Source organism: Alosa pseudoharengus, unplaced genomic scaffold, assembly GCF_046254945.1.
Source record: "Alosa pseudoharengus isolate Yale_2024_CS ecotype anadromous, Long Island Sound unplaced genomic scaffold, YU_APseudo_1.1 YU_APseudo_1.1_scf_8, whole genome shotgun sequence".
Taxonomy (NCBI): domain Eukaryota; kingdom Metazoa; phylum Chordata; class Actinopteri; order Clupeiformes; family Clupeidae; genus Alosa; species Alosa pseudoharengus.
This window is the reverse complement of record NW_027468870.1, coordinates 39,113,248-39,124,400: the sequence shown is the minus strand read 5'-3', so window position 1 is coordinate 39,124,400 and position 11,153 is coordinate 39,113,248. Positions and strand designations below refer to the sequence as shown.

The 11,153-nt window shown below is 42.6% G+C and overlaps 1 protein-coding gene across 3 annotated transcripts; it reads left to right on the top strand.

Annotated features, from left to right (window-relative positions):
• The first annotated feature begins 2,059 nt into the window (after nucleotides 1–2,059).
• LOC143111608 (uncharacterized) lies at nucleotides 2,060–10,798 on the top strand. Of its 3 annotated transcripts, XM_076273851.1 has the most exons (19): nucleotides 2,060–2,112; nucleotides 2,561–2,840; nucleotides 2,995–3,123; nucleotides 3,216–3,239; nucleotides 3,362–3,442; nucleotides 4,047–4,406; nucleotides 4,564–4,692; nucleotides 4,792–4,827; nucleotides 6,632–6,880; nucleotides 7,083–7,211; nucleotides 7,298–7,417; nucleotides 7,506–7,907; nucleotides 8,021–8,160; nucleotides 8,279–8,480; nucleotides 8,580–8,696; nucleotides 8,771–8,976; nucleotides 9,327–9,474; nucleotides 9,598–10,346; nucleotides 10,676–10,798. In XM_076273851.1, the coding sequence occupies exons 2-18, from the start codon at nucleotides 2,570–2,572 to the stop codon at nucleotides 10,296–10,298; spliced, it is 3,444 nt and encodes a 1,147-aa protein (XP_076129966.1). In that variant the 5' UTR covers nucleotides 2,060–2,112; nucleotides 2,561–2,569; the 3' UTR covers nucleotides 10,299–10,346; nucleotides 10,676–10,798. The 3 variants fall into 3 exon arrangements, with proteins under 3 accessions (XP_076129966.1, XP_076129967.1, XP_076129965.1); XM_076273852.1 differs by having other exon boundaries at nucleotides 6,635–6,880; nucleotides 9,598–10,798; XM_076273850.1 differs by having other exon boundaries at nucleotides 9,598–10,798.
• Nucleotides 10,799–11,153: the final 355 nt, after the last annotated feature.

Sequence of the window (11,153 nt, the reverse complement as noted above, 5' to 3'; positions counted from 1 at the left end):
GCATGTAGAATTTTAAGGAGAGTCTAAACACACACACATAAACACATAAACACACACATAAACACATTTCAGAAATAGAGTTTATCCACCTCTATTAGAGTTTATCCACCTCTCAAAAAGGTTTATTCACCAATTGCAACTTTTAACATTTACAAATCACACTCATCAACAGGAACCATTTAATACTGGTATTGTAAACATTGGACAATAACCTCCACCATCATCAAACATGTTCTGAATGCCTTTTTGAAAAATCCGATACCACATTTCGCAGTCCACCGTGATCACAGAATTCATATAATTTACCCACTACCTCTTATTTTACCACTACACCCCATGCATACACACACAGGCAAACATGCACAGACTCACAGACATACACACACAGGCACGTACACAAGCATGCACACACACACACATACATGTATGCATGCACAAACACAGCCACATGCACTCGCGCACACACACACATAAAAACACACATGCAGGCAAACAGGCACACACACGCACACAGACACATAAACACACACACACCCATTATCCCCACTCACAAGCAAACACAAACAGACACCTAAAACCAGAGGTGGAAAGTAACGAATTACATTTACTCACGTTACTGTATTGAGTAGTTTTTTTTTGTGTATTTTGTATTTTTTTTAAGTATTTTTTTAAAATTGATAATTCTATTTTACTTGATTACATTTTGTGTAAAATATTGTACTTCGCTACATCTCAAATCCCATCTGTTACTGAGTAAAAAAATAAAAAAAAGTTAAGACTAAGGACAACCGAAAGGAACCACTACAGTGACAATCAGCGTAGCAAGAGGGCATATCAAGCTGGCGCCAGTCTTTCTGAAAGCGATGGAGATGGAGGTGGGTCATTCACGAGATACTTCAGATTACCTGTGTAACCTAGGAAAGTGTATTTTCTGCTCATTCTCAATGGGTTGTCTCAGTTCGATTGCGGAGATATTCAAGCAGTTTAACACCATGCGATTTCATGTTTAAACGTTTGTGCTCACATTTCTTTGGAAAGAAGTTTATTAGCAGCTGTTTGCCCCCATTTTGATCTCTCTCTTTATGCTGTTTTTGCCTTTGTGTTTTGGTAATCCGACTTGGTTTTCTGGGAGAAAGGCATTGAGCCAGCAGCACAACAATTAGCGGTCCACTAACGGACTCGCGATTAAGTGCTGACCACCGGACAGCATGGTAAAATTAACGGGTGACAGCAGAGGCCACGGCATCATGCCGGATTCGAACCAGCGATGCTATACTGGCACAATTACTAATGTGCACAGCGACGTCTTCTCAATAGTGCTACGGAAGCGCTGCTTAACCTGTGCTTGGTGTTATATACATTATTAGAGTCTCATGACGCTGGCGATTGCGTGTAGGTGAAAGGTCCTGGCCTCTTCGTAAAATTGATTTTTATTTCTCTGGCTGTTGCAATTGATACCAATGATAATATGAATGCCCTCAGTAAACAGCACACCAAACAGAAAGCAAACAGTTACAGTCATGCACTTGGCTTTATAAGAGATCGTGCCCGCCGGTACACTGGACACTAAACCAGAGACTTTCTAATGAGGAGACACAGCACTCAAAAAATCCTCCATAGAAATGCATGGGGTTAGTTTGACTAAACACACACATACATGCAGGCAAGCATCCCCCCCCCCTCCCCACCACCAACAACAACACACACAAGCGAAAACTCACACAAAGAAGCACGTAGCCTATAGCCTACTCAAAAGCAAACACATGCACACACACACGCATTTACACAAAAGTTGCAAGAATAGGGTTGGAGACAAATTGACAAGTGTGATTTTGCGGAGAGAATGTGCAGGACTCAGCAGCGCTCATATTTTGTACCGCGTTGCGGTACATCTAGTTTTCTAAAAAACCGAGCTAGAATCCTGTCTTCTCCAAGCCAAGGGCTTCTCCTCTACTCCGCTAGGAACGCAACCAGTAGGGGGCAATGATATTACTTTCCCTCCCTATATTCCAGTCGTTATGTCACTTCCGTATGGCAGTGACGCTCAAAGAAAGAAGGGCTCTGCTATGGTCGTTCGTCTCTGAAAGACGCTAACCCCTACTGTGGCAGTGGGTATGTTCAAATGTTACGTGGCATGTTTTTTTTCATTCAGTGAATTCTCAGCTTGGCTTGTTGTCTGAATGATAGGGGGAACTTCCATTATGTCCGGTAAATAAGATTCATTTTATGTAGTAGAGTTCCTGCCGTCCCGTAGATCTTTTAGCACCACAGACACATGCCACCGGAAATACGTAATATCATTCAGCAGAAGGTGTGCAAAAGTTATGCGTTCTGAAAGCACAAGCCAAGTTGATGTCAATCAGTCAATCGGTATATTACGTACAGAGTAAAGTCATCATGTAGCATGGTCCCAAAAGCTCTGCAAAACTCAATAAACCACACTGCTTCAAACCAAAGCATAATTTCGCTAGACATTTTTGAGGTAGACCTTGGTTTGTAAACAAAAACACCTTATTTTCGCCAGTCTATTTTATTATATTGTTATTTTTTATTTGTCAAGAGTCCTCATATGAACCTGAGAGAGACAGCCATGGAGAGACCAGAGAGCATTCTGGAAGGCCCTGTCACCATGGAAGTGACTGTAGAAATTCATCAAGACCACATTTATCAAAAACCAGTTCCAGTTGAGGTGCTTAATGTGTTGCCTATAGAAGACATAGCAGAACTTGGTGGTGTCACCAAGAACTGCAAGTATTGCAGACAACCTGTTATGTGCTCAGTAAAGCATATGCAGGATCGGCATTTAAAGCATGCCATACATTTTGAATCCGATGGCATTGGTGAGTGTTTTACAGTTCCCATTCTCAAACAACTATGCTTTGTCCTGTTTTATAAATGGGTTTTATTTAATTAGATCTACAAGTAAAACATATATTGAATGCACATATCAGCAAAGATATTGTATAATGTCTAAATAGGTGTCTTTCCTTACAGAAAAATTCACCATTCCCTGTTTTTGTGAAATGGGATTGCGAGAGAAGAACAGGTGCCATTGGCATTGTCCTAAGTGTCACCATATTCTGAGCCGTGCTGATAGTTTTAAGCGGCACCTTTCCCAACACGGTTTGTACAAATTACCATTTGTTCTGCTGATGTGCTGCCATTCACATAAAGATGTGTCCCTACAAATTTGTTTTGTTCTTTTTATGTTGCAGGATTTGAAGTTACTGACCGGGAAGGTACACAGTCATGTGAAAGTCATCTGTGGCTATCCAAATACATTCTACTTTTCTGATGTCATTTATGTTTTTTTCTTTTTTTGTTGTTGTTTGTCTTTTTTGCATGTTGGGGGCATATCAAGGGAGACCCCAAGTGGTGAAACAGTGTATCTACCCCACAGAAAGGACTCCAGAGAGGAATGATGCACACATTAGTCAGACTGGTAAGAATTTTAACCCTTGTCGGTATGGGAATGTTGGAAATTGAGTTGTAAAGAATATCTGGGTTCATTGAAATCAACATGGAATTTTAGAACCTTACATTGTTGCGGAACAAAATCTTCTGTTAGAATGTTCAAAACTCCTCTGCTGTGCCATCTTCCCAATCATGGTTTAACAGTCATTTGATTCTGCCAATGTGCTTCCCTTAACATAATGATCAGTGTTTCCCACATAATTTAATTCTATTTGTGGTGGTAGGTTTTCAGAATTAACTCGAATGCAACAGTTTTTAACAAATTAGTGCAGCGCGGTTATGATTCTAACCAGATTTAAGCACAATTTAGTACAACCAGGAAAATCATTGTGTGGTGGTCAATGTTGATATTGTGGTGGGCCGCCACAAATAAATCAATGTATGGGAAACACTGATGATGATGTCCTATTTTGATTTTATTCTGCACTTTTCATGTCTCAAGTCTTATTATCACTGAGCAGGAAGGGCAAGGTACACAGTCACTGGAATGTCATCTGTGGCTATCCAAATACATTCTATTTTTGTGTTATGTTATTATGTTTGTTTTTGTTTCACAATTTCCTTTTCAAAAGACAAGTCCTCTTATGAACCTGAGGCCGAGGGAGCTGGGGAGAGACCAGAGAGCGATCTGGACGGCTCTGGCCCGGAGCAGAATGACGAAGACATAGACGAGCTTGTAGGGAAGGCTGCTGACAGCATGGAAGTAGCTGCAGGAATTCCTGAAGACCACATGTATCTTAAGACTGACTATAAATCTGGAGAAAAGAAGGTTCCAGTTGAGCTGCTTGCTGTGTTGCCTACAGAAGACATAGAAGAACTTGGTGGTGGCACCAAGAACTGCAAGTATTGCAGACAACCTGTTCTGTGCACAGCAAAGCATATGAAGGATCGGCATTTAAAGCATGCCATACATTTTGAATACAATGGCATTGGTGAGTTCCCATTCTTGTATCTTCCCATTCTTCAACAGCTTGTATGCTTTGTCCTGTTTCATAAATGTTTTTTTATTTAATTAGATCTACAAGTTTAAAATATATGGAATGCACATAACAGCAAAGAGAAGGTATAAAAAGTTGTCTTTCCCTACAGAAAGATTCATCATTTCCTGTTTTTGTGCAATGGGATGGTGCGAGAAAAACAGGTGCCATTGGCATTGTCCTACGTGTCAGCTTACTAAAAGCCGTACTGATGCTTTTAAGCTTCACCTTTCCCAACATGGTTTGTACAAATTGCCATATGCTCTGCTTATCTCCTGCTCTTGATGTAATCACTCATATGCCCCTATCTTCATTTTTATCTGTTCTTTTCATGTTGCAGGTTTTAAAATCATGAAGATTAAGAAGAAACACAAAGGTACATAGTCACATGGCAGTGTTTCCCACAGAATTGAATTCTGTTTGTGGTGGTAGGTTTGCAGAATTAACTTGAATGCAACAGTTTTTAACAAATTAGCGCAGCAATTTAGCCAGTCGACTTTTATGCCAACAATTGCAGGATTGTTAATGTTTTCTTTAAAAGTGCATGTAGTTTTGCTGAGAGACAAGGAGAGGCTGTGCAAAGGTGCACACATAGCTCTACAATGAACAACTTCCATCCAATTTAAATACAGTAGTACAACATGGAAAATCATTGTGTGGTGGTCAGTGTTGATATTGTGGTGGGCCGCCACAAATAAGTCAATGTATATATATATTTATACCATGGTCTAGATTGAAAAGGGTGTCGTGATATACTACACCTGTAAAATTATTATGACGTTGCTTGACAACGCCTGAGTTAGTCCGCTCAGCTGTGACTTATCAACATTCCACAGTGTTGCGATAAACAGCTGAAAAAACTAACGATTTTAGCTCTAAAACTCATTTAGTATTAATAATTGATTTCATATTTATTTATTTCGTAAGTGACCATGGTATAAATGGGATAATGCCCTTCGATGCGTCCATTATCAGAAATAAATGGACTCCGCGTCGTCCATTTATTTCTGATAATGGACACCTCGTCGGGCATTATCCCTTACATACATATATATATATATATATATATATATATATACACACACACACACACACACTGTCGTTCAAAAGTTTGGGGTCACTTAGAAATTTCCATTCCACTCCATTATAGACAGAATACCATCTGAGATCAGTTGCATTGTTTTTTTTAATCAGGGCAGCAGTTTTCAGATTACATTATGTGCTTACATAATTGCAAAAGGGTTCTCCAATGTTTTTTGTTACGGCTTCCACACACAGTTGCGTTTCGTCAACGCATGCCAGTGGGTGTTCCCGACAGTAGCTATGCAAATGACTTAAGGTATAACCGTAATTTGATTGGCTGGTGCAGTCTGTTGTTCGCTTGTTCGTAATTTGATTGGCTGGTGCCGTTTGTTGTTTGCTTGTTCGTAATTTGATTGGCTGGTGCTGTCCATCGGTGCAGCAACAGCTAAACTTCTCAACACAAGCGACGCGAGCGACAGGAGCAATGCGACGCAACGGACCCACACTTCAGTTACACGCAACTGTGTATGACGGCTCCCACACACAGCTGCGTTCCGTCAATGCATGCCAGTGGGTGTTCCCGACGGTAGCTATGCAAATGACTTGAAGTAAAACCGTAATGTGATTGGTTGGTGCCGTCCGTAGATTGGCTTGATTGGCCGGTGCCGTCTGTCGGTGCAGCAACAGCTGAACTCCTCAACGCGAGCGGCGGGAGAAACGCGACGCGACGGACCCACAATTCAGTTCGGCAACGGATCACGTGAGCCCATGAAAGTGAATGGGATGCGTCTCCAGCAACGCGAAGCACGCAGCTGTGTGTGGGAGCCGTGAGCCGTTAGCCTCTAAAAATTATATCAGATTAGTAAACAGAATGTGCCTTTGGAACATTGGATGAATGGTTGCTGATAATGGGCAATGTAGATATTGCGTTAAAGACCAGCCGCTTCTTTCTACAACATTTACAATCATTTACAACATTAATGATGAAAACAAGGGCATTTCTTAGTGACTCCAAACTTTAGTGGTAGTGTACGGTAGGGTATATATACTGTATATATCATTAGTGGTGTATATGTACTGTATATATCATTTTTTTTATTATTATTATTTTATGTTTCTGTTTTGGTTTTCTTTTATTTGTATGTGGCGGGCATAAGAAGTACGACTGCTGAAGCACCAAGGCCCAGCATTCGACGAGGAGGACCTAGAAAAGCTTGTGAGGCAGCCCGCTGACATCATGGACACGACGTCTGAGCTTCCTGATGAGGTGTCCTCAAAAGAGAATAAAGCGCGAAGTGGTGGCACCATGAACTGCAAGTATTGCAGTAAACCTATCCGCTGCACACAAAAGCACATGCGCTTTCGGCATTTAAATCATGCCATACATTTCGAAGCCAGTGGCATTAGTGAGTGTTTTACAGTTCCCATTCTTAATAAACTTGCATGCTTACTAGTCCTGTTTTGTAAATGGCTTCTTATTTAATTTGATTATACAAGTATAAATAGTATAGATAATTTGTATAGAATTATACAAGTTATTCAAGTTATACATGTATGGAATGCACATATCAGCAAAGGGAAGGTATAAAGAATCGTCTCTCCTTACAGAAAAATTCACCATTCCCTGTTTTTGTAAAATGGGATCGCTGGAGAAGAACAGGAGCCATTGGCATTGTCCTACGTGTAGTCTTGTTCTGACACGCACCGTCAGCTTCATGAGACACCTGTCCACACACGGTGTGTACAAATGGTCATTTGTTCTGCTGATATGCTGTCCTCAATGTAATGATGCTCTATTTGAATTTCATTCTATTATGTTGCAGGTTTTAAAGTCAGGAAGCAGGAACAGCATAAAAAGGGTACCGGTTTTAAAGTCGGGGCACAGGAATACCGTAAAAATGGTTCAGGTTTCAAAGTCATGGAGCACAAACACCGTAAAAAAGGTAAGAGTCATGTGAATGTCAGCTGTGGCTATCCAAATACATTCTACTTCTCTATGTGTTCTGTCATTACGTTTCTGTATTTGTTTAGCATCTTCCTGTGTCAAAGACAAGTCCTCGCATGAGCCTGAGCAAGAGCGAGAGAGAGAGAGAGCTGAGGACACACAGTGGAGCGACCTAGAGGGCCCTGAGCCCTTATCAGATGAGGAATACCCAGACCTGCTCGTAGGGCCCACTGACCCAAAGGACACGGCTCCAGAAATCCTAAGTCGTAAACACATTAGACAGGTGACTGAGTACATCTGGAGAGCCAAGAGAGTCCCAGCCGAGCTGCCCCACGACTTGGCCACCAAAGAGAGAGAAGTGCCAGAGAGCTTTGAGCCCACAGAGACCACATGTCCATATTGCCCTGGTCCCAGTCCCCCAGCTTTGGGAGAGAGGAGACTAGTGACGTGCCATGGTACGGTGTATGGCTTGTCCGCAGTCACCAAAGGTAGGTTTTCATCTTGAGTACCAGATGCTGTCTAGTGTCAGGCTCATAGTTTCCGCTTGTGTTTCTGTGTTTCCAGTGGTCATTTAACTTGAATAATCTTCTTTTTTTTTCAGCCATATCTGTCTACGTGAAAGTGTGCCGTATCTGCAGTCATCCCGTGAGATTTCAGGACTACCGGTCAGGATTCCATAATTTCAACAGCAAAACAATCGTAACAATTCCTCTCTGTTCCCTGCTGACAGCAGGACTTGGGGTAAGTGCCCCTAAGAAGTCACTTGTGCGTGTGTATTCAGTGCATACGGTATCTTGATTTAAAATGGTGATATTATATCCACAAATACACATTTGTTGTCTTTGGAATATCTTCGTAGAATCACATTGCCATCGGGCAGCTCATTCAAACGTTGGAGAGCCATTTGTCAATGGGCCTCCCTGTGGATGAGATCAGAAGGGCGTTCCATCACTTCAACGCACTCAGGCAGCATGAGTACTCCTATTGCTGTGTCCGGTGTGGCCCCAGCCCTCCTGTTCTCATTGCACACGCTGACTGTAAGGTCTTGTTTGATGTGCCAGGTAGGACAACCGGTGGCATACTGTATCTGCCACATTTACTGCTTTTCTAATTGAAGTGGTCGCCCTGCAACTTGTATATATTTTACTGCCTTATTCCAGGTGACCACTTCAAGCGTCCATACAGAAACCATGTTAAACCAGAGGACACAGCCGTTAATATGCGAGACCGGTGGCAGACCCTTGAGAAACGCATGGTCGCTGCTGGACTTTGTGATGGTAAGAATAGCGGGGAAACCATGGTGACTCCATCTGTCACGTCACACCTGACATGTTACTTTTGTATCCCGAAGGTGCCAAGTTTGCCAATCCATACACCTGTCCTGTAACATACTCCTCCTTCACACCTTGGCTTGGTGAGGAGGTCCGAGTGAGTGATGTGGTCCCGAAGACTGAAGTGCTGAAAGGTTTATTTCAAAAGGGCCAATCACCTTCCTCAGAGATTGTCTTTGCGACTGATGAGGAAGCCGCCATACTGAAAGTGTTGGAATCAAATTCAGTGAGTTGGTTTAACAACACTGTAGTTCATTTGCTGTAAAATAAAGGCTTCAAACTCATTTGGATGGCAGTGACTTACAGTATGGAGAATGGAAACTTCTGCATGGCCAGGCGGCCTGATGTTGCACTATGTGACGTGGTTGTCATGGGCAGAAGCATGGCCCTGTTTGTTGGTAGTAGACGAATAGGGGAACCCGCAGTGCTAAATGGCTGCCCAGTAATACTCAGTAGGGGGTGTGTCGATAACAACATGTGGAAAGTTTTCAACAATGCCTATTTCTTCTAAGCCAACTCCCTCTCTAATGTAATGCTGAGCTAACAGTGTTACTGCACTGCCTCTGCCCCCTGTAGCCAAAGAGGAGTGACCTGGTGAAGGCATGCAATGGCCTCGGAGTCCCTCTCTCCGGCAGCATCAGTGATTTAATGCACAGACTGAAGGAGCTCCTGCTCTATAAGGAGCTGCACCCGAACATGTTTGTCAAACTTCAAAAGGCTGGGGGTAAGGCCAAACAAATATTTTTTTCTTAGCATCAATGACATGTTATTTTATTACAGGCTAATTGTAAGAATCATGTGTAGTGTTTGTATTTGTTTCAAATACATTTATTTTTGTCCACTATAGGTGGCATATTCTACTTGACCTGCATCCATTCTGTTGTATATTATCACTCTCCATTGTGGTGGCCAGAGTCGGCGCGGGACCATGGGGATGCTCTGTTAAGTTTCAAGCACCCTCCCACTGTAGTTATTTCTGACATTGCGGGGCGAGTGGCAAAGCATGTGAACGATCGCACAGATCTGCGCTTTTTCCAACCAAATGATGGTCGTCTGTGTGATGACCGTGAGGAGAATGTGCAGGCCGCAAAGGAGAAATGGCTAAAGGCCCGTTTGCCATGGGTCACAGGTGCCGGCGTGACGCCCCAGGCCACTTGTGCAGACACGTTCCCCTGCAGTGACCGATACTCTACACCGCACCCCGTGACGGGCACCGATGCAAGGTTCTCTTTGTATCCTCACCTGCATGAAAGGAACCCAAAGCATCCAGAGGAGCTGCTGAGGAACCTGGAGCTGGCTCCTGATTTAGCCACGCTGGTCAACTCTTCCATGACAGAGCCGCTGAGCAGGGAGCTCTGCTTCAGCCGCCATCACTTCGGCCACATGGAGGAGGACCATTACAAGTTCTCCTTGCGCCTGTATTTTCACCTCCACAATCTCACACTCAACAAGAGACACACAAACGCCCTGCAGCAGCAAACACAGACACCCCGGCATATTAGTGATGGCGCAGAGGAAGGCCAAGCGACTGGAATGGACTCTGGCTGACCAGGGTCCCGCAGTCCTCTGAAAAGAAACAGGGAGGAGTTGGAGGCTGTGAGTTAAGACATTGTTACTGGTTTTTTGTTTTTTTGGTGTGTGGGGGTCACTTTTTATGTCTCTACCTGGAGGAAAAATTTTGTCTGGTTGGGTCTGTCCATTTCACTGGTCAGCGTTAAATTCAGTCCAGGCCATATGAGGTCAAGGTCAAGGACAGGTCAAGGTTAAATTCAGTCTAGGTCATAAGGTGACACCAGACAGACATACCAGAGGCATACCAACCAATGCTGTGTGAAGTTCATTTTATTCTGAGCATGACATAGTGCTGAATGGAAGTCACCATACTATGTGCTGACATTCTGTTGATCATTTTTGATCTTTGACAGACTTAAGATGACCACTGCTACATCAAGTATTGGAAAGGGATCCATGGCAACAAGCCTTGCTGCCGAAGCCCTCAGTGCTTTTGTAAATACATCTTTATAAATATATGTTTAGGTGTAACTAAATAAAAAGGATGTGCAATACAATTATTTTGACTTGTGGTCATTCAGTACTATTTTATTACATTTAATTACATTCAGGAAGTTTTTAGCATGCGTTCCCCATCGTTTTATCGTCTTCTGTAACTACAGTTGGTGGTGCAGGTCACATTAATAGCTTTCACAGTCACAAGTCATTTTGCAGCACCACCATATGTTTTACAGGATGTTGCTGTAAGTGGTTTTGGATAAAGGCATCTGCCAAATAAATAAATGTGAAATTTCATAGGATTGCTAAAGCCTGCTTCACAAAGCAGTTATTAAGTTATTACGTGTTTTACATAAAGTTTGTGCCCTGTGTGTGTAGCCTTATATTTTATTA

Excerpts from the sequence above, each read along its gene's own strand:
- LOC143111608 (XM_076273851.1), top strand. The coding sequence starts at position 2,570 with ATGAACCTGAGAGAGACAGCCATGGAGAGACCAGAGAGCATTCTGGAA. Across the intron at positions 3,124-3,215 it reads GCGGCACCTTTCCCAACACG|GATTTGAAGTTACTGACCGG; the intron begins GTTTGTACAAAT and ends TTTATGTTGCAG. Across the intron at positions 8,481-8,579 it reads GGTCTTGTTTGATGTGCCAG|GTGACCACTTCAAGCGTCCA; the intron begins GTAGGACAACCG and ends GCCTTATTCCAG.